Here is a 23,188-nt window from a genome sequence, read left to right on the forward strand (position 1 = left end):
CGAGGTAAACGATGCCCGTGTTTGTTTCTGTGCCTCCAAACACCTTGTTGCTATGTAGAGATGGTATAAGTAAAAGTAAAGTCTTTATATGGGCCAGTGCTTAACTCCACTTTTCTTAGCATGAAGTGGCTAGGAGTATTGCCACTCCCCCCTGGATGTGATGCTAGTCCATTGCAGGGTTACCCCCAGCACATTTGCTGGTACCCATTTGTACACCTGGGTGAAGAGAGCACTGTGAGAGTAAAGTGTCCTGCCTAAGAACACAACACAATGACCCTGGCCGGGGCTTGAACCCAGACCACCTGATCCAGGGTGAAGCGCACTAACCATAAGGCCACTGTGCCTCCACAAAGATGGTATACTTGTTGGATACAGATGGCTTCCATAATGCCTTAACTCAAACGTTAACAAGACAAGGTTGGCCTCAAAATATGCTGAGTGACAATGGCACCAACTCCAATAGTGGATGCAATGAAATCAATCAGTAAGTGGAGCAACTTGACCAAGAAAAACTCAGAAAGGATGACATCTAACAAAGGCATTGACTGGCACTGGATGGAAGCTCCACATTTTGGAGGAGTGTTTGAACAAATGATCAGATCAGTGAAAGGGGCTGTAAACGCAATCCTAGGAAATGCAGATGTAAACAACAAAGAGTTACAGATGATCTTTACTGGCATGGAGAGGTTGATGAATTCCAGACCACCAACACCATTAAACAGTGATCCCAATGACTAACCTGCAACGACCCCTAATCATTTTCTCATAAGACACCTGGGTGGAGAACTGGATGTAGACACAACAATACACATACATAATGGAGAAAAATCCAGGAATTAGTTTGTCATGTTTGGAATCACTGGATGAAGGAATATCTAACAAGTATAAGTGTGAGGAAAAAGTAGCAGGAAAAGGAAATAAATGGAGAAGTTGTCTTGGTGATAAACCCAAAAATGCCAAGGAGACAATGGAAGATGGGGCAGATTGTAAATACTTAACCAGCAATGGATGTCTTTGTCCAAGTCAATGATGTTAAGACGACTGATAGAGCATATAGAAGACCAATTTCCCTGATTTCTCCATTGGAATTTCCAAATTAAAAGTGACTTTGACATTAAAATTCCTTCCAGAAAATCTGGGAGGAGGAAATAATTATTGTTACCTTTTCTGCATTTATGGAATTGTTAAAAAACTTTGAAAGAACTCAATTTAGGTGTGCAATTATGCACTTTGTTCCATTTTCATTGTTCAATTTCAGGCATGCGCTCATTAGCTAATTCAAATGATGAAAATTTAAATGACGTAATATGCTTTTTCACGACCACAAAAACAAAAACCAAAATTTGGGATTTTTGAGTCTAACTGAACTTATATTGTTCTTTCAGCATTAAAAGGCGTTTTCTGGTTGTTTATAAAGATTTTGAGGGCTTTCAGGAAAACCATCAGATCAAAATTTGTTATGTTATAATTGAACCCACACAAAGAACACTATACTCCTTCACACCCAACTACTTAATTAAACAACATGTAATACTCTCACTAAGGAGTGACTCCTAGAGGCAGTACAGTAATTATCCACAATAAACTTACTTTAACACACTACAAACTCTACATTAGCTCATCACTGACACAATCTCACAGTTGTCTCCAAAGGTCCTTGAAATGAACAATTTTCCATTGTAGCTCTCTCTTGGTATAATTTTCTAAACAGTCAGTCACTGTCTTTCAACAAAACTACTATGTTCTAGAAAGTTCCATACTATGTCAGCATGCATGACTGAGCATCCTTGAAATTTAGAGCAAGTTGTTACCCATGACTCATTTGACATACAAAAATGTTTAATGTTAAATTAATGTATGCTCATTGAATATAGCCGCCACATTTGCTGCTTCCCAAAGAATTTTAATTTTACTCATATTTCAGTTACTTTTTCTATACACAAGGATCATATTTTGAACACAGTTCAAGCAACTGGATTGGACTGATCTTTCTTTCATTTTTGAAGACTACCTTCATTTGGGCTTCATCAATGACCAATTTCTTCCTGGTAGAAACATGGTTATGTTTGCTACTTATTGCAGTCCTTTCACCTTGCTATTTGTCAGGACGTTGAAAGAAATCCTGGCTCACTCGCTCATTGTTCTACTGGTTGCACCTGCTCACCTCCTCGTGCTATTTCACCCACCAACAATCAATCAAGTCACGCCCAAATTGTTTTGTTCGAAGCCATTTGTATCAAACTTCATTATGTCTACTCAAAGCCCTTGGTATTCTTAAGTACCAAGGATATTGTGCTGGAAAGGCTGAACAAGCTAAGAAACAGCTGTTCATAATATTCTTCCAATTAATTCTTCATGTCGAGATTGTAGATCATTAAATATTCAACTTGTCACCTCTAATGGTGTCAACTTGACTGTTCTGAAGCCTCTGAGATCATTGCAGTCATCCAGTCTTCCTTCAAACAATCTTTGTTTTGCCCTTTGTAATGCTCATTTCATCGGGAACAAAGTTGAAACAGTCATTGACCATGCCATTGGCAATGACATCGGTCTCTGTATTTTTACAGAAACTTGGTTAAAGGATCTAGATTCTGTCTGCATTGCTGATCTTTCTCGTCATGGCTATTTCTTCAAGAGTTTCCCATGGCAAAAATCGATCTGGTGGTGGTGCAGGCATTTTATTCCACAACTCTTTTGACGCTTCACTCATGGATGGGAAAGAACATGATTCTTTTGAATTTTCGGATTGGATTCTGAAGACTACATCCACATTGTTGCTGTTTACTGCCCTCCCAGCTCCTCCATATCTGTATTTTTTGATGAGTTTTTGTCGTATCTCTTGTTATTGCTAGGGATTTTAACTTTCACATGGATTTGGTGCATAGCAATGATGCTATAAGATTCAACAAGTTGTTGGAAACAACATGTAACAGTGTCCACACATATCTTTGGGCATATTTTGGATCTCATCATCACTCGATCTACCAGTGACTTAATTTTGGGTCCCATTAACTCCCCTCTTGGATCATTTCTTTGTTGAGTGCTTTACCCACTTCCCAAGTCCATCAATCTCCATCAAGTCTGTGTCGTATCACAAGTTTAAGAGTATTGACATTGATGCATTTAAATCGGACATCACTATGTCTGTACTTTGCAGTGACACACTGGAGTGCTTTGGCAATTTACCCAAGCAGTACTTCTCCATCAGAAATCCTTGATAGGCATCCTCCTATTAAGACAAAAACTCTTGCTACTTGTGTAAGGATCCCTTGGTTTAATGCTGATGTTCAACAGTGAAACTGTATTCATTGCAAGGCTGAGCGAAACCCTCTAAAAGAGGTCTTTCCTCAGATTGGCTTGCATATCAGAAAGTCTAGCTGTAATAAATATTCTGCTCTTCTCAAGACTACTAGAACTTCTTATCACTCAAATTTAATTGGTCAGTGTGCTTGTGACTCCAGGAAGTTACCTAAACTGGTTACATTCCTTTGTAGGGATCCTAGCGACGGTGATCTACTGCCTCACAATGATCCAGTTCCAGTTACAAATAAATTTGGGGAACTCCCTGTTGAAAAAGTTGAACTTATCAAGGACTCATTCAATAATATCCAAGTTAATCCTCCTTGTTCTGACACTGCCACTCCAGCTGTAAAACTTGACAGTTTTTCACCTCTATCAGTTGAAGATGTTAGTAATATAAACAGTACATCATATAATGCCTCATGCAGCCTGGTTCTGATCCCTAAATGGCTTGTGAAATCTTGCCTTGACATCCTTGCACCCTCTATTGCTCAGAAGGTCAAGTTGCCTACTTGCCACGCCTACATTCCCAATGATTGGAAAACTGCAATTGTGAAAGCTCTGCTAGAGAAAAATGGCCTTGAGTTAACCTATAAAAATTTTCATCCCTCTTTCATCTCAGATATCCATGCATAGTTGATTTATAACCGCCTGTTAATCAACTATTCAAACACTGAGTTCTTAGCTGTTGGTTACCGCCATAAATTATCAAAAATCGCAATCGATTCTATCACCATTGGTGATTCTACCATCCAGCCTCTCGACAGTGTTCAAAACTTGGGTTCCTGGTTTGACTCCGATAAGTCTATGTCCATTCACATTGGTAAGATCTGCAGCAAGGCTTTTCATGGCTTGTACAATTTGTTAGTCCTGAGTCCACAAGGACTCTTGTTTGTGTATTTGTGACTTCACACTTGGACTACTGTAACTCTCTTCTCTTTGGCATCCCCAAGTACCAGACAGATTGTCTTCAGAAGGTGTTTAATGCCAATGCTCAATTAATCTTTAGGATTCCAAAGTTTGATCACATTTCATCCACCTTATCTCATCTTCACTGGCTTCCTGTTACTTGTCACGTTTATTTTAAGTTATTACTCTTAGTTTATAAATCTCCTAGCAATTAAGGTCCACAATACATTCAAGAATATCTGCAGCCACACTCCATTTCTGGTTATCACCTACATTCCTGTGGCCAGGGCCTTCTTAAGATCCCAAGAACTAATTTTAAGACCTTTGGTGATCGTGCCTTTGCCTGTTCCAGGTCACTTCTGTGGAACAAACTGCTGCTTGAAATTCAAAACAGTTAGAGTGTATCCATTTCTAGGTCCAAGCTTAAGACACATCTGTTCAAGCTGGCTTACAATTTGTTTTAACATTTTTAATAGTTTTATCATTTTAATATTTTTCATATTTTTCATATTTTATTGTTTAATTGTTTTAATACTTTTATAGAATATCTTTTAAAGTGCTTGAGAATGTTTTTATAATTTTAGCACTATTATTATTGTATTACTTGTTTACAAACAAGCATCCATGCAGGCTGCATAATGCTTAAATTGTTCCTCACATGAAGTAAACTCCACAATGGTGCTCAATTGAACTGGCTTTGCATATGTGACCTCATACTCCAGCTTCTTGTTTCAATTTTTGTCATGCAAGAGTGACTTATGGCACAAGGTTCCAGGCAGTCTCAGCCTTACCTTCCTTGATGCAATAAAACTTCAAAACCAATTTAGATTAATACAAACAGAATAGAATGAAACTGCACATGAGACATCATCATTACATAGATGTTACATCTAATAATTTCTGTTCAAGATTCATTTCTTGAGAAAACTTGCCTACAAAAGGAATGACTCATATTGGAGCAATTTTCAGCTAAGAAAACGCTCGGCAGTAAATGGTTTGAACCAGAGGGTAACATGACTGACACTTCAACACCCTGAACAGAAGTCATCGTCAGAGTTAGTGAATAGTTGTTGTCAGTCAAATGTTCTAAGACTGGTTCATATAAACTGATTGGTCAGTTTTTCTATGATGTTATTCACTGTAACATTCAAGTACTGCAAGTTGGTTGTGATTGGTTGCTTTTGATTTTTTGGTAAAGTTAAGTCATTCTGTTCAGTTTGTTTGTAATGTTTATGTTGTGAGTAAGTCATTTGTGTGGTGCCTGGTCTTAGTTATAGTTAGAAAGAAGACTTTTTGTTAAAAAATAGTCATCAAAAACTGTCTTCAGAGAATTATATTTTAAGGTTTCCTTTGCCATAAAATGTTCCAGGCATTATTTAAAGTTACCCTCTGTTTTCTTTTTGCTCTTTATTGTCTTTATTTTAATCTTTTGAGCAGGGACAGCCTCATAAGTTAAATAAGAGTTCAGTACCACCATTGTGACTTTTGTGTCAAAGGACAAAATATATACCAGCTACACAATAAAAATGTTCATACATGAAAGAGGATGTACATGTATCAACCAGAATTACCAAAATTGTACTACATGTGTTCACAGGGAGCTTCTGAACCAATCAAACTGCGAGACTAGATGTCACAGCCATGAACTTGTTAGATTATTTTGAAAAATTGTAGATGAAGTAAATACAGGGAATTTTCTGTAATCTTCAAATCAAAAAAAATTTTGAATATACAAACTATGCACTTTAAATGCCTCAATGCATGTGGCCCAAGCATGTTATGCACACAACTTATATGCATAACTTCTTGTCATTCCAAAAACTCCCACTGCAAATGTTTACAGGCCTTGGCAGGGCGTGAAATTGCGCCTAATACAGGCGCCAATGCAACTAAATTTTTTACCTTGGCGACCAAATCTTGCAAATTAGTCACAAAATTGGCGACTAGAATGTTTCATCATAACCATGCCAAGAGATATAGTGAATTAAAAGATTTGCAAAGATAAATCCGCAGCAAACCTCCTCGTTGAGTTTGTTTCCAAAACGCAGCACATGCCTCTCGATCGATAACTAGACACCATCTTGAATTTAGGTGACCTTGAGCATTGAATATCATCCATCCTAGTGTCCATTTTGTAACACGTTAAAGATATTTTCCCTATCTTAATTTTGGAGGGTCTATCTAGAACGCTGACAGCATAAAAAAAGGTTTTGTTTGTCTTTGAAAATGGCGACAAACTTTTTTTGAATTGGCTATCACCTTGAAGAATTTAGGAGCCAAGTGGCTATCAGAAAAAAAAATTAATTTCATGCCCTGCTTGGTAAAAACTCTACATTGATTCTGCCATGACATACAGAATGTAGATGCAAAGGAAAAATTCTTCAATCATAACATGACTTAAAACTCTTTTCAAAAAGAAAAAGCTCAGGTTTCAACAAAATAAGATCAGCTAAGTTAAGAAAATAATAGGACCTTGCCTTGAAGAAAGACAATTTTTCACACATCTTCATGCAAACTTCCAACAACTTGTAGAATCCACTGACTACAGGGAACCTAAAGAACAAAAAACAACAGAAAATTAAATAAAAAGCATGCATACATGTAACTTCAACAATTTCTTGAAGTTATGACACAGTTGCCTGCTCCCAACTGAGTTGAATATGAATGGCTACTGATTAAAAAGAAAAAAAAAAGTGTTTCTCTTCACTGTATAGGTTATTACAAGTTGGTAGGACTCTAGAATCCAAATTTTGTTTTTCATGTCCTATTAACTTGATTCATAATTTAACCAAAAATATTAAAATAACTAATGTAGACCAACAGAGTGTTTCTATTCTATACAATATTATTATGACAAGACTAGATACAAAAGCAACAGGCACACAAACATATAAATAGTACAAGTAACAACACAACAAAGGAGATCCTAACCACTGAACCCACCTTGAAGACATGATAATGATGTCTCTGCAAAACATGTTTATCCATCTTTCAAATAGTGCAACACAATAGTTGGGAAGAACACACCTTAAAAATCAAGACATTATTGGAATCATATAAATAGGGATCAAAAATTGTTGGAAACTTAGTGTTCTAGCTGATTACATGTATGTACAGTAACATCACATCACTTCCTTTTCCATCCCAAAACTCAATGTTTTCCTATACTCTAACAGTAACAATAGAAATGTCAAATCAAAGCATTATTTCAATGATAGTTGTACTGATCCATTTATATAGCCCATTCTCCATACAAATATGCTCTAATGTGCTTTACAACAATTTGTGGGGGTCTTTGGCCAGTCTGCATAGATGCACAGTTTTAGAATTTTTTAAGGGAATTTTTGCAGGTGCCCTGGATTTGGGACTTTTTGGACACAAGGCCAGATCCTATAACTAGGGGCTATGTTCCCCATGTTCTTTAATTTCCCCTGCCACTGGTACAGAGAAGATGTAGGAGACAGGGTCTAGGGTTTTTAGTCCTCATCCAAAAGGACTAGAATGTCTCACCATTGGCAGATGTCATAACAAAAGCAGCACTTTGTCTCCAGCTATTTACAACCCTATGTGTTGGTCCAGTCTGGGGCTCCAACCCTTGACCTCCTCCATGGCAGTTCAGCAAAAGAGCTAGCAACATAATTCATTAAAAAATCTACTTATTCTGAAGTTTGCCCTGGACCCTTCACCTGCAGAACTCTATCAGACTAATGAATATCATGAAGTCCTTGGGCACTTTAGGTTGGAGTCCTGCCACTGGGTCAGACAGAGACACTTCTTTGTCCTCTGTAGCAGGTGCAGGAGCATCACTGGCAGAACTCCTATCAAGAACATCTCCCTTATGAAACGAACAAAGAACAAGTGTTAAAATAAAATAAGGTAACATAATTAAGATATTCTATTTTTAATTTACAATGCATTACAAGGTCCAAGCTAAGGTAAAATGATCAAAATTTAAACTGCCATTTGAATTGTTTTTCTTGTTCTGTCCCTTAGATTTTTTATTGACTTCCTTCCTTGCTTCCTCTACTACACCATTACTATACCATAAACTACTTTAACACAATTGAGATTGAAGTCAGATCATTCTCTTAAAAATGAGCACTGATTTGCTTTAAAAGAAAAAAAACATAAGTAAGACATCTACTGATGAACTGTATCAATATAAGCTTCAGGTTTTACCACAATGCAAGTTACAAATTCACATATTGAATATTTGTGATTATGGTTTTTATTTGATCCCTTAAAGGGGTTACTCCAAACCTTCATAAAGCTATTTCTTTTCAATCAAAATAAAGATAATTACCTTAACTCTCATTTTCCAAAATTATAAGTTATGCACTGGTTATTGAGAAAAACATATTTACCACTGCAGAAAAGTTAATAGACTTTTCATGTGTCATAATCATCCAAAGGGCACTTTTCTTGGCCAACAATAAAGAAGTAACTTTCTAATGATGAAACATAACTACTTAAAACAAGCTGGACAAAACAAGAGGGTAACTGCAGAAAACATAATGGAGAACTGTCACTTTCCTGAAAAGTGCCTTCCTGCACATTGTGAAATTCAGGGGTTTTGCAAAATTATTGGCTAGAGGCTCACAGAGTGAGCCAGATTTGACTAAACTTCGTGAAAATATGCAGAAAACATTAACTGAACAATGCATGAAGAGGAAAACTTTGTTGCCTTTTTTCCAGATCTAACAAACAACATTAGAACAGGAAAAAAAATCATAATTTTATTGAATTCTGTATTTAATGACTGTTCCACCAATATATAAACTGTGGTGGTTTCCTAGCTTAGACACAGTGGGTGCAAAGATTATTTCCCCAATGGCACCACAAAGATTTGGAGTAACTTTTAAAAAAGAAGATTTGCATTTGGAATTTCTCCATTGAACAAGTGCACTTTTTCAGAGTGAATCAGATAGTTATGAGTAATTTTTGACAGTTCAATAACACTACTGCAAGCTTGTGCGGTCTATTTCCCTGTTAAAAAAGCTTCACCTCTTGTGCTGAAGATGCCTTGCTAGAAGACAAATCCAGTTTATGAATAATACGAAGGATCCCTTTAATCATTTCATCATACAATAGTCCATGAATGACTTCATATTCCTCAACTTGCTTTACAATCAGGCTTTTGTCCTAAACAAGTCAACAGCATCTTAATTTCAGTATATCAACATAAAAGTCATGTTTGTACAGACAGTCCACAGGGACTTTGGAAGTACAAGCAAAACCAAAAAATTCTATAGAATCACATGACTGTACTGGATTAATTCAGTGTTTGCTGACTGGCAATTGTTTTAAAATAGTGACAAAAAAAATTATTGATTTTCTAGCATACCTTTAACTTATCCATGTCAAGGAGATATTCCCACAACTCTAGGTAATCTTTGAGAGATGTCTTAGGAGTTGACCCTTCATATGCCTCTCTTTCTTCTGTTATTGCATTTTCTTCATTCACCTTTAAATAAATCAAGGGTGTATTCACCTATGTTAGATACAATATGTACAGTGTCAACCCAGACACTTCCCTCAGTCAGGTGAGAGCATTGTCAAAATTGGTACCTTTCCTTCCCTCTTCTAAGTTCCCTCTCTGGTGATTTTAAATGAACATTCAATAGGAATAATCAAGCAAGTCTGACATTGCACTTACATGTACACCTTTCTTATCTCTCTCTTGATTCATGCATGCTAATGTGTTCTCCACTTCAGAGATGCAATATCGTAAACTCCTTTTATTAGACTGGTGAACAGTTGAAACCCTTCAAATTTATCCCTCAACAGTTTGAATCAAAATGACTGAGACTGTGTTGAAACAACTTTCTATGTGTATCAAGTCAAACTTTATTGATGAATCAAATTGACTTCAGTTACTATCCAATCAATTTGAACTGAAATGCCTTTCTATCCAAAAGGACCCTCCCTTCAAACTCTTGTCCTCAAAAAGTAGGGATATAATCCACTAGCCCTGCATCAGCACATAGCGAGGCATACATTAAGTTCCTTTTCTACTCTAGTTATCTATTTCTCTGTGTGCTTTCAAAGTTCTTTTACATGCACTCTTTGTGAGAAACTACCATGATTCTCAGACAAATGATGGAAAAGATTGCATAACATCCATTAACCTTGTAGGTAGCTTAAAGTTCTCATTTTGCAAACATTTTTTCCAAACAATCAGTACCAGACTAAAGCTGCCTAGCAGATGATCAATCGAAGAAACTGAACCATTTTTACTTAAATGCAAAGTGATATAACAACTTGTTATACCACCACTGGCTATATGTTGTATCATCCAGAATAAAATAACTTATCATTTACACTTCTGACAAACCTCGTCCAGAATAACTGGATGTGAACAAGTTCTGATGAGACCTTGGTAAACTGTAGAAAGTGAAAAGTAAAGAGTCATCTTTGAATGAGAGGTGATCAATACAGTGTACATTTGAATCACACATGAGTGAAAAATTATTTTGCTGATGATCACTTAATGTGTGAAACTTGAGATACCACCCTCCATCTGAGCATAGAGCACTTAAGGATAAGTGAAACAACCTAAACACAGTACGTTTAATCACTTCTGTGCATATTCTCATACACATACCTATTTCTGAAAGAAAACTCCTGAGAACTGCACCTTTGGATGAGAGGTGGAAAAGCACCCTTACAAAGGCCTTACAGCAAAGAAATTTTCCTCTTGTATTCAATATTGCAAACTTGTCGAACAAAACTCCAACTAGTCTTTCCACGGAGGCAAGGATGGAGTCAGAGATCTGATCATAGAATGTGAAAAGTACCAAGTAAGAGTACCATAAACATCCATGTTCAGCATGTAGGAAACTGAAGAATCTTATAGGTGTAACCTTGCAATTGACCCAATAGGTTCAAATACAGACCTCCCTTTTTTATTATTCATAAGTGTAAATGACCAAGCAACATCTCTAGTAGTTAGGTGCTTTGATGTAATATATCAAACACGAGGAAGAGTGTTTCATCTGATATCTAAACACCAAGAAGTGGTTGAAAAAATGACACACAGCTGAGTTTTTTTTAACCAACTTCAGGGTGTTTGGATATCAGATGAAGCACCCTTTAAAATGTTTGATATAGCTTCTCAAACCAATGATAATTCTTGGAGAAAATCAAAGCAAAAGTTCACCAAATTTTATGCTAATTAAGATCACATATCCAAACCTCTTTCAAGGTTGTAATTTCCTTTGTTTTCTCAACATGAATTATTAATGAGTTTGAGAACCAATTCTAACAAATTGTTTCAAGACATATGTATGTTGATTGGCAATTAGCACCCTTTTTTATTGAGTGTCATAAAACTAAAGCCAAAGTAAACACAACAGTCAATGAAAACATAGGAAAATATCATATGGAGCAATGCAATGGGAACTAAAAAAAAAAAAAAACGAGAAAATTGTCTGAAGTAGGGGTAAAAGTAGTTGGTTATGAGTTACAGTTTCTTGTTAGCTGAGAAACTGGCAAAGGTTTCTTGACCAATTACAGAGCAAAGTAAACAAAAACCAAGGCAATGCCAAGTTCATAAAACAGTACTTTGAAAGTTTCTCTATTTCAGACCCTGTGATTACAAAGGGAGATTTTAGACTGCTTGTTGATGTAGCAGAAAAGTGCCTTCTATTTGGGGAACAATTGATCCATTTGTTCTTCAGAGATTGAAGCTTGGTTGATACATTATTTTTACAACCACAGGAAAACTACCCAATTGAGGAAGTCATTTTATGCATGGTTTGTGATAACTTAATCGCAAAAAGTGAATTCCCAACACAAATGTAGGACATGTAACTGTTATAATCATGGATTACCAGTCATTTCGTAACCATGTATACTTTTAATCCATCCTAAATTAACCTACTTTGCAACCTACATGTAATGTTTATATTGCTCATGTGTCAAAAATTAAGAAATCATAGAACTAAATTGAGTACCAATCTTTTGTTTTCTATCAAAATGTAAACCTACAGATATACTATACTCAATCACAAGTGGTAATAGCATACTGGTTTCTGTCAGTCTCACTGATGTAGGAGGTGTAGCAGTCAGAGCAGTTGATCTTATAAACTGCTTCCTGTCTCTTCCTCAGTTTGTCTTGGTCTTTAATGTTAGTAACTGACGCAGTGTGGTAATGGGTTTGTGAACGACATGGATATTGAATGGTTGTAGGAAGAGTGAGATGTTCTCAGATATGCCCTTTATGTGCGGTATAGTTACTGTAGTCATAGAAGTTGCGTTGTCACTAGCTTCAGTAGCAGTAGTGAGTCAGTGAGTGTTTCATCTGATGAAGTCTGTTATAGTCAAGGTACTTCTTCTCACTGGATTAGCTGTCTGTTGTGTTGCATAATAGTTGCACTCATCATGTGAGAGTCCTGATAGTTGTGGCTTTATGTGAGGTCAGGTTGTAGGATGACTTGTCTAGTAATCTGTTGGTATGTGTCGGTTTCCTGTAAACTGTTGTCCACAGTGAGTTGTCGTCACAGCTTACCAGGAAGTCTAGAAAGCTAGTTTAGCACTTTCTTCGACCTCTCTGGTAAACTGTGTCAATGTTTTGTCTGTTTAGGTGGTGGTGGAATGCCTTGATTTCTTCATGTTGTACAGTGGTGAATTTTTCATCAATGTAGTGTAACCAAAGCAGTATCATTTGCCAGCAAGCCAAAAGGGCACTCTCTTCAATGTTCTGCATCACAATTTCTGTTACAACAACAGAAACTGGAGACCCCATAGCTGTGCCATGTAACCATTTGTAGTGTTTACCATTGTACTGAGGTAAGTTGACATAAGGCAAAGGTTTAGTAAGTCCATAATGTCCTCTGTTGGCAGCAGTAGAGGGTCTGTAGATTGTTGAATTGCAGTCTCAGTACATTGTAGTGCCAGTTGAAGTGGAATACTTGTAAAAAGTGATTTCACATCAAATGACACTAGTTTGTAGTCATCAGGTATCTGTATAGTCTTGGTGGCATTAATGAAGTCCTTGGTGGATTGCAGTTTATGTCTGGATTTGTTGGTGAGTATTTGTAGTATTGTTGTCAGGTACTTGGACGGTTGGTATGTGGGAGAACCACAGAAAGAAATAATAGGTCGCATCAGGAAACCAGGTTTGTGTAGTTTCAGCAGACCATAAAGTTTCAGTGGCTGTGGTCCAATGTCCAGAACATTGAAGAAAGCACCCTTAAATATATGTATGTTGGGAGGGTAAGAATCAATCAGTGGTTTGGGTACAAATGGACCAGCATTTGGGTATGAATGGGCTTTAACTTTGGTTTGAATGAACTGCATTTGGATACCAAACAAGTGAGTACGAAACAAACATGGGTACAGAATGACCAATAAGTGATCATGTTGTGTAATCGAAGATTTAAGGCTGCACCTCACCCTTCAAAATTTGAAAAATGTTGTTGTGAGAAATTTATAGTTATCTACATATACAGTCTCATACTTAAGAAGAAATTCCATGGGTAAGTTTACAAACCTCATCCAGCTCTTCAATGATGGATGACAAAGCTTCTAAAAAGGTGGGAAGGTGCTGAACTCTGTCTTCAAATAGACCACCTTGGCTAAGCAGTTAGGAAAACAATTCATTAACACAGGTCACACCACTTCCTATAAAGTCTCATAATATCTTATCAAGTGAAACCTGGAGCCTATGTAATCTCTGCTGCTATTGGAATAAAGGGGGTAAGTTTCTAAAGAAACTGTGGTGCTGCATCGGTGGGAGAGTGTAACAGGTAATTTAGTGTTAACAACTAGGTTGAAAACGTAAATCGGCCACTGTAAAGAGTAAAAAAGCTGATGTTTTGAGCATTGGCCCCTCGTCCAATTGCTCTGATGAAGGGCTAATGCTCGAAACGTCAGCTTTTTATTCTTTATGGTGACCAATTTACATTTTCAACCTAGTTGGTAACACTAAATTCTCTGCTGCCTTTAATTACTTGTGAGGTTGACTGTTTATGAGTGAACTATTTGATGCACAATTCCTGCCCATATGAGACTGTTGAAGCTAGAAAATCACATCTTCTGCTGGCTGGTCCAAGAGTTTCATCCTATGTAAATGGAGCATACTGTCTTTCTATTTTCCCAGAGGACCTGTTCCTTGATTTCCTGGACATGCCTAGTTCAGAGCTATTGTCAAGCACTGCACCACCCACATAGGTTTGGGTTCTTTAGAAAATGGAAAAACTTATTCAGCCCCAAAAAGCTCCAAGAGGTAAAGCTACCAGCACTATAAGAATTGATATCCTGCATAGAAAGAGGATGTATAAGGTGTCAGGAATATGAGAAGCAATTTGAGAACAAATGTCACCAATGTAGGTAGCCCATCCAAAACAATCATAAGCATTTCAGTGTAGATTGTGAAAAGATCTAAATGTGAACTGTCAAGAACTCAAGATTTTTAAACTTGGGTAAGCCCCAAGGGTGAGCCTGCCTACACTGTGTATTTATCAAGCTTTCTTTTTCAAAGTGAAGTCAAGATAATATTTCTTCACTGTGCATTAACCATGATCACACCTGTGCACAAAACATTGCACCTAGTAATGCTGCAAATTAGTGATTTCTGTCTTCAATCTCTACTATCAAAGGCTACCAGGATAATTGCCAAATGCACAAAATGTGACTCCCAAAGCACTTCCTACACTTGACTACATTGGAAATAGGCATCAGATTGTGCAAGTCAGTGAAAAAAAGTCTGAACTTGTCAGTTTGCAGTTTGAAACACTAACAATCTTAGCACAACCCATCATGACTGCACCACATTTCATTTAGCAGGCAACAGGACCTTTATCTAAACTGTGCCTTTCAGACCTGCAGGGGTTTAAAAACAAGCCAGCAACCACCAGAGTCCCACCAGCTAAGGGTTAGGTTGCAGGTTACTGTGGTCAAAATAATTACCTTTTGGCCTTGTTGAACTTTTCACAGTCAGCTACTTTAGCAGAGTCTGACACCTACTTCAAAACATTTTGAAACCCTTCAACCTGAATCCTACCATGGCTTTAAAAGTAAATAAAAAAAACTCCAAGAGGTTTAACTATATTCAGCAGCATGATTCAAGTGGAAAATTGGTCACCCTCCATCACCTTCCTTACAACCCTAAAGATCTCTCGAATGTCCCCTTTCCTAACCCTAGGCAATTACTTTCATTGTTCAGAAGATAATATTTAAACTTCAGGACCCCACAGTCATGAAAACTTACTACAGAATAGTATCAAAAGCCTTGAAAATGCATCATTATCTAGTGTAAGCCTAGTTGCACTAGAGTTGGAGTTGTATGTACATTTGTACAGTCCACATGCATGAGCTCAACCAGCAAGCAAAGACTAGAAAACAATTGTTGACGAACATCTGTACATTTGCTTCTCACCCTGAATACAACTGCTCACTTCTCTGCATAATCTCACCAAGCATAAACCTCACATCATCAGCTTGCATGAACAACTTGCACGGCTGCCAAGGGAAAGACATTTGATCATATTCTCCTCCATTAATTCACTGCTCAGAGCTATTACTTGTAGACTTAATAGTCACTAGACTGAATTTAAATTCTAAAATATGTTCTATTAAACTCCCTGCACCAACAGAATGTGGACATTTCCATTACAACATAATCAATTAAAAATGTTAGTAGGAACCATTAGATTTGTGTAATAACACTGTACTTAAAGGACTTATATAATTATTTTATTAGTGAAGCAATTACTAAGCAAAAACTACATTTGCTCTTTGCAATTTCCTGTCTTCTAAACAATAATAAGCAAGTGGAAAATATACTTGGTTTTCAGGTAGGTCCAAACCCCCCCCCCCCCCCCCCTTTCCAACAAAAAATAATTTCTAGATTTAGCCAAGCCTAACAGCAGAGCTCCAGTTAGTTTATTTTCCACCCCTTCACATTATTAAAACTCCTTAGCACTAACTGTTGAAGAGTATATTCAAGGGGATTTGGGGACCAGTCCAGGTAGGGGAGGGGGGAATTGATGGGGTCCATAAGCAAGGGAATGTGTTCTCGCAACTTGCAAGGCAACAGACACACATGCTAGTTGAAGGAATTCTTAAGCAGCTGAAGACCTTTGTTAATGTTCTCATTGTTTTGACTGGACTTTTGAGGATAAGGAATGTTTTGTTCTTCAAATGTAGTGTATGATGTCAGGATCATTTGAAATGCTATTCTATGGCACGTGAATGACAACCTCCACTTGGGAAAATGAGCCAAAATTGAAAGAAACGATGGTAAACAACTTCCAGATGAGGTATCACTGGGCAATTGAAAGGGTATACACATGAGGACACTGAGTTAATGAAACAATATGCCAGAATTGTATGGCCCTCTCTCAGATCTTCTCTTGATGTCACCAGGTATGACTGCTTACTCCGATCCACTAATTTTTCCCAAACATGTCACCCTCCACTGATAAGTGAAGAAAATTAAAAATAAAAGTCACTTTCAAGTTGTGTGTAAACCTGTTAACTTTAAACTTCTTCTCTTTCTAAAATTTGCATTCCATAATTGTCCTCTGGCTGGATTTTGGATTTTTCTGTCATTTAATTCAGTAACCTCTGCTCTACCTGCACACAATTTCACCGTCTTTAAACCAATCATCCATGATCTTGGAAAGTCTAGCTAATGAAATTCAAAATTTGTCCAGCATCTGTTTCTTGTGACAAGCTAGACCTAGAATGACAAAACTTATTGATGAAGAGAGACTTAAGATTTGATCATGAAGCCTTTTTTGTACAAACCGAGAAATAATCCCTCATTTGTACACCACAGAAGTTAATTCCAAACATCAAGCAAGTTTTCTCTTTAGTGTTAAAGTTGAATTGATGTTGTTATAGGCCACATTAAAGAGATTGTAAAGTTTTGGATGGTATTCTTTCATGTTGGTAAATAAATACCAGCATGGTAAATAAATACCTCCAGGTAAATAAATCTTTCCTAGAGGGTGGAGTTGTGCCAACGTCAACATAAAACACAACACCTAATTTTATTGATCTGGGAAAAGTATTCATTTGACCATTCACTAAGACTTTCGTCAGTTCACTTTGAAAAAATTTAAACATCAAAGTTTTTGAGAAGGCTTAAGTATTTGTTAAAATTTGCCAACTCATGTAACAACTCAGGTCATACATTGAATGAAAGGTTTCTCTTCCATTTTTCCACTAGTGCTGTAGCAAGCTGGCAAATCTTTGTTACATATCTCAATCCAACCATTTTGAAATGAAATATTTGTGGCATATATGCCATGTCTGAAATATTCATGTTCCAAATAAGCTAACAGGATTAAGGAGGGTGTAGGGAATAGGCTTGGTTGTTTGTTTCATACAATGCTTTTTGCTCCAGTTACTAACTTTTTTGATGATGTTGGGCTGTCAGGGCAAGGGACTTTAACAGGCCAGCAGATTTAGGGAAATTTTCATGTATCATTGTGAAAAGCCATACTTGTGCTGGGTAACCCATTCTTATTCTGACAAACTAGTTTTAGGAAAGATGCACTATTTTATTACATAAATGTGATGATTAGACTGTGCAAAAGACTTGAATTTGACTGTACTTTTATAGCCAATACCCACTATGACACATAATAAAATGTTAATAGGGTCACAGGAAAAATTACTGTCATCCATCTGCAAGATTTCATGTGATTAAAAATAAGGTTCAAAAGACCTGTTGATAACTGAAACCTGTACTTTAGGCCTGCTGTGACTTCAAAACTTTGATGTGCACTTCAAAAGAGAACAGATAAATTTTCTATTCATTCAATTTAGGTTATTCAGATAATATTGAATCAAATTTTCTTGGAACAAGACAATCAAGACATTTTTACAACTAAATTATAAAATTTGACAGAAAAGTAGAGACGCTAAGTTTTGAGCTCGGTGAAGAATTAAGAAAGATGTTTTTCGTCTTGTCATGAACGTGGGACAAAGAAAAATTCTGAGTCCCCTTGAGGAATCGAACACCAGAGCTTCGGATTTTTCACAAATCTTTCAAGCTACAAACTTGAATTAAAATAATTTCCTCTGGTTGACAAAGCTTTAGCTCTGAGTTTTGTTGCTTCGCAATTTGACTAGAAATTGTAAAATACTCTACATTACTGTCAAACTACATCCACACCAATATGATTTCAAAACACAGGTTGCAAGTTGTTTCCTTGCACGGCTTCACATCTTCTGGCAAAGTTTGTTATGAGAGGTACCTTAACACTTTTAAAGGTGTGACAGTGTCTAATGGGCCACTACCAGTGCATTGCTGCTAACTTTGGACATTGCACCACCACCAGATTAGACAGAAGTAAGCTAATACCAGATAAATGAAATAGGCAATAACAGACTGTAACATCATGGCAGAGGTATAAATCAATGTGCACAAACTTAGAACACTAAATGAAAGAAAACTCCTCACACAAATTTGATAATGGCTTTCATCACCATTCTGAATTACAGATTAACAATGCACCACTTCCATAGATTTGATTCAGTTATTCACATTATAAACTAATTCAGATTAAACAGTTCAAGTAGTTGCTGGAAACAACAAGCATCACAATCATCATGCTCATCCACATGGAAATTTAAAGACACCAGCATCAAGTAAATGCTAGGATCCCCATCCTCAGGTATTGCCTAGTTTCAACAGCAGCCATGAAACAGACTTCAAGTTCAATGATGCAGCCATTAACCAGAAGGGTCTTTGTGACATTTTATTTGTGCCAACTAACATGGAATACCTAATCCCTTGTTAACCACAGCACAATTAGATGTAATCATATTGATTTACCATATTAAATTCTGGCATCCAGCCCCAGCTCCCTCTAAAATGTTGTAAACCAAATCAACACATTGAGAAATACCACAATTGCTTGCTCAAATACATAACTACAGTCAAAGAGCATGTATGCAAATTGATCTGAGTTCTTGAACTACAATTTCCTTCTTTCATTGTATTAAATCCAGGTTCAGAGGTCCTGGAGACATCAGAAAAAAACCTAGTATCATGGCCTGGACTATGGAGTGATTTATAGCTGTATATCAGGTCTATGTTTAGTTTTCTTAGAAGTCACAAGGTATGATTTGAGGAAGCCATTGATCACAAGGTTTGAATTTGCCACCTAGCCTCATCATAAGAATCCATCCATCATAATTTGTTTAAAACCATACCCTGTTGAAGCAGGGACTTTATAGTTTGAATAGGTCCTTGTCCTATGAGAATTTAATTAGCAGTTCAACAAGCACACAAATGTAGGAGATAAGCATACAACATTCACTCCACCAAGACACTAGTCCTAGTCCTTTCATCCTAAAAGATACTTTAACAGGCCACAGTCAGCAATAAATTGTGCAAACAAGGGATAGTCTGGGTTTGTTGTAAATCATTTACTATATTGTTTAAGTTTGGCATTAACATCTTAAAAAGGTGAAAATCAATTTTTTCTGTGGCAACATGACCAAATCTGCCCTAACACTGGCTCTGCACTGAGCTTAATTATCAGTCATTAAACACATTGGGTGTGTTTTGTTTAGCAGATGTTATAATGTTATTACAAATTTCTTAACCAGCAGAGCTATTAGTGTTCCATTCTTCTAAATACTCAGCAAGTTTAACTACAGCTATCTGCAATAGATCATAATCATTAAACTTTAAAAATTACAACAACCAGTACACAGATATCTAATGTATGTATATCAAGTGACCCTTGAATGCAAATGCCATTAATGAACCTCTATGATTCATCAAAATGAAACCATTTGAAGACAAAATTGTTACTTAAATTTATAATACAAATGCAACAAATATAAAAGGAACCATATTGACCTTAAACATCACATCACTAACAAATACATTCTGTACTTTGTTTCATCTTCAATATCATGTTATGTAGTTGTAGACATGGTTTCTTTATCTTCTCTTACTCCTTTCAATCAGAAATACTGAGTAAAACTTTAGTATTTAAGTCCCTCGCATCTTCACAGTATCCAGTGGTGACAGTCTTGTATTAAGTAGCTCATTTCATATGGCATGATTCTTCACAAATTAAGTCATGTACTTCACTCATACAGTATTGAGCCAAAGAAATGCAAATGTAAATTCATTTTGTACAGTATGCAGACCAAACTGTTTCAAACACCCTTAGCATATTTCACCATGAGCTCACTAAAAACAGAGCCCAAATTTTTATTTGGCTTGAGCATGTTTAACAACACAGTGCACATGTTCACTTACCACTAAAAGACCTTCCCTGAATAAGCTCTCACAACCTTTTACAACCATGTCCTGACTTAGCTTGTTCTTAGCATGCACTCAGTCTAACAAATTTCATTATAAGCCGTGCATGGCAAATTGTCACAGAACTAAACCCAAATATTAAATTCATCCTCCTAAGGAAACCCACATAAAAATCTATATAAATATAAAATAACTCCTGAATCAATATTTAAAATACCTTAGAGAGGTAACCATAACCTCTTACAGCAATTGCCATCTGCCTCGTATCACTTGACACAGAATCAAGTATTCCACGAAAAGTCTTGATGAAAAACTACAAGAAAAGAAAGGCATCTCTTCTATACTAACACTATAAATGCACTTTATCTCCATTTGGAAAAGTGCAGTGTTCATTTCATTGGTCTGTATCATAACCTTACTTGTCTGAAAAGCCTGATAACAACAACTACTGCTAAGAAGTGGGATTCACATGACAAAAAAAAATATGGCCAGCCCTAAAAACAAAATTAGACTCACGTAAATAACAAAAAATGAAATTTACATGTATCTTACTATTTGGAAGCAGTACTTATTTTCATGGAAGTACAGATAGAAAATATATTGACAATTACTAATAACATTGTATAATTATGTCCAAAGTCAGGTAAGATTAAAGGTTTACTGGTATTGCTCACTTTTGGTAATAGGTTTGAACAAGTGAGCTCATCATTTTCCTTGTTCAATAGGGTAAGTTACACATTCCAAACATTTGGGGGAGCCTAAGTTGGGTGTCTAGAAAACGAAGACCAAAGACCAAAGACCGAAGACCGAAAAACGAAAACCCTAATTTTTTTGCCCAAATAAGGCACGGACAGTTAAAAAACCAAGCCAAAGCATTCCTCAGTGCGAACAGATGTGAAAATAACGGGGATCTTCGTTTTGTAGAAAAGACCCCCTGAATCTACAAAACGACGACCCTTAATAAAACGCTTTGTTAGACCCCAATTGACGCGAAATCAAGGGGGTCTTCGTTTTGTAGAAAAGACCCCCTGAATCTATAAAACAACAACCCTCACTAAAACGCTTTGTCAGACGCCAATTGACGTGAAATCAATGGGGTCTTCGTTTTGTAGAAAAAGCCCCCTGAATCTATAAAACGAAGATCCTTGCTAAAACACTTTGTCAGACCCCAGGGAAGGGGGGGGACTCCTATACATTGCCTATATAGCTATAGGGGTATGTGCTGCCTGACGGGGTCATGATTTCAGAGCTAAAACGCTTTGTCAGACGCCAACTGATCCAAAATCAAGGGGGTCTTCCTTTTGTAGAAAAAACCCCCTGAATCTTTACAATGAAGACCCTTGCTAAAACGCCTTGTCAGACTCCAAATGACACAAAATCATTAGGGTTTTCGTTTTGTAGAATTCGAAATGACCGTGTGAATATACAAAATGAATACCCTCAATTGGATAGTTCCCTTTGGCAATGAAAGTTAGACACAAAAAGAATAAAATATTGTTTTATTTGTGGTTATGCAATTCTGGAATTATAGAAACTATACACAGGGAAAATGTCTTCGATTCCTGATAAAATTAACAACATTTTAAATACTCATTCCTATTTAAAAACATTAACAGAAACTAAAGTAAACAACGATGTGCTAATTATCAAATTACAGTGAAATTGAAATCCCCTGTATCACATTTGCAGTGATGTATAAGTACGTATACAGTATGTATACAGGCATGCGTGTTCTCCCTACTATTGACACAAGCTAGAATATACAAGGAACTAATTCATACTAGAAAAAATGGCTGCAATCCTCATTTACTGGGTTATTATTCTAACAGCAATTACAGGGAAAAAATGGTACTCGTGTTTCCTTCGAAATATCTCGTCTTAGTAGCTCGCTTTCAAAGTACACATTTTGCCAGCAGGTTGAGAGTGGTGCACCAAAACAAAGCTTTGCAAAATATGAGCACATAACCTAATGTATAAGGCCTATTCAGCCAATTATATTAGGATCAGTATTAAGTCACACAAGAATGCACAGAACAAAACTTCCTTTACAAAATATGTGCAATTTTTATACTGTCTTTTTATATTCAGCTATAACCTGTCAGTTTTAAGAATCCTTATTTGAAAGTGTTAAAAATTGAGGCACAGTATGCAGAAACCTCAGCATCCTTGACAACTTGCATATATACACATACTCAAATCAAACCAATCAAAATCAAAATTTACAGTTTTCCTCGTTCAATGTAATTTTACAAGACCGGTGACACTGCAACAGCTGGCGGCACAATTACTACATTTCTTGCATATAAAAAGTAATAGATTACCCATGAAATTTTTGCTACAAATAGTAATCCACAAGCGAATGTGTTTGGCAGTTAGCTTTTAGCGTTATTGAGCATAGTGAACATGCACATGCAAACTATCCATCTATCTTTGTTCGCTTGGATGTGCTCAATCCTGATGCATACACAGTGTGACATGCTCTGGATGAAGGAAAATTTAATCAAAGGTTATCCCAAATTCATTTGCAAGACAGTTTTTATGGGAATCGCAAAGACTCTCCTCAACGTCACTGGGTATGCGAATGTAATCTGCAGTAAAGTATGGGAATCTGCTTATCAGGCACTTCATCGAGGCATGATAGTATCTGACTGTCTTCCGTTGGGATGGCTTGCAATTAGACCAATCTCCATTGATGGGATACATCCATCGCTCTCTGTAGGAAAAAATAACATCGAACGGAAT

At 36.7% G+C, this 23,188-nt stretch overlaps 1 protein-coding gene across 12 annotated transcripts in view; it reads right to left on the minus strand.

The window, feature by feature from the left end:
• LOC113673640 (DNA-dependent protein kinase catalytic subunit) overlaps positions 1-23,188 on the minus strand; it is a 159,094-nt gene that overhangs the window by 110,309 nt on the left and 25,597 nt on the right. For all 12 annotated transcript variants that reach the window (XR_016180295.1, XR_016180294.1, XR_016180297.1 and 9 more), the window contains exons 14-23: positions 20,664-20,759; positions 15,590-15,672; positions 13,703-13,787; positions 10,814-10,982; positions 10,544-10,593; positions 9,554-9,673; positions 9,214-9,351; positions 7,896-8,044; positions 7,153-7,236; positions 6,687-6,762 (exon numbers count right to left, since the gene is read on the minus strand). Coding sequence is in view for 6 of the 12 variants with exons in the window: in XM_089184351.1 (XP_089040477.1) it covers positions 6,687-6,762; positions 7,153-7,236; positions 7,896-8,044; positions 9,214-9,351; positions 9,554-9,673; positions 10,544-10,593; positions 10,814-10,982; positions 13,703-13,787; positions 15,590-15,672; positions 20,664-20,759 (1,050 nt within the window). In the remaining 6 variants the exon portion in view is untranslated. The remainder of the gene's footprint in view (positions 1-6,686; positions 6,763-7,152; positions 7,237-7,895; positions 8,045-9,213; positions 9,352-9,553; positions 9,674-10,543; positions 10,594-10,813; positions 10,983-13,702; positions 13,788-15,589; positions 15,673-20,663; positions 20,760-23,188) is intronic.

Source organism: Pocillopora damicornis, chromosome 10 (assembly GCF_964200805.1).
Source record: "Pocillopora damicornis chromosome 10, jaPocDami1.2, whole genome shotgun sequence".
In the NCBI taxonomy this organism is placed as follows: domain Eukaryota; kingdom Metazoa; phylum Cnidaria; class Anthozoa; order Scleractinia; family Pocilloporidae; genus Pocillopora; species Pocillopora damicornis.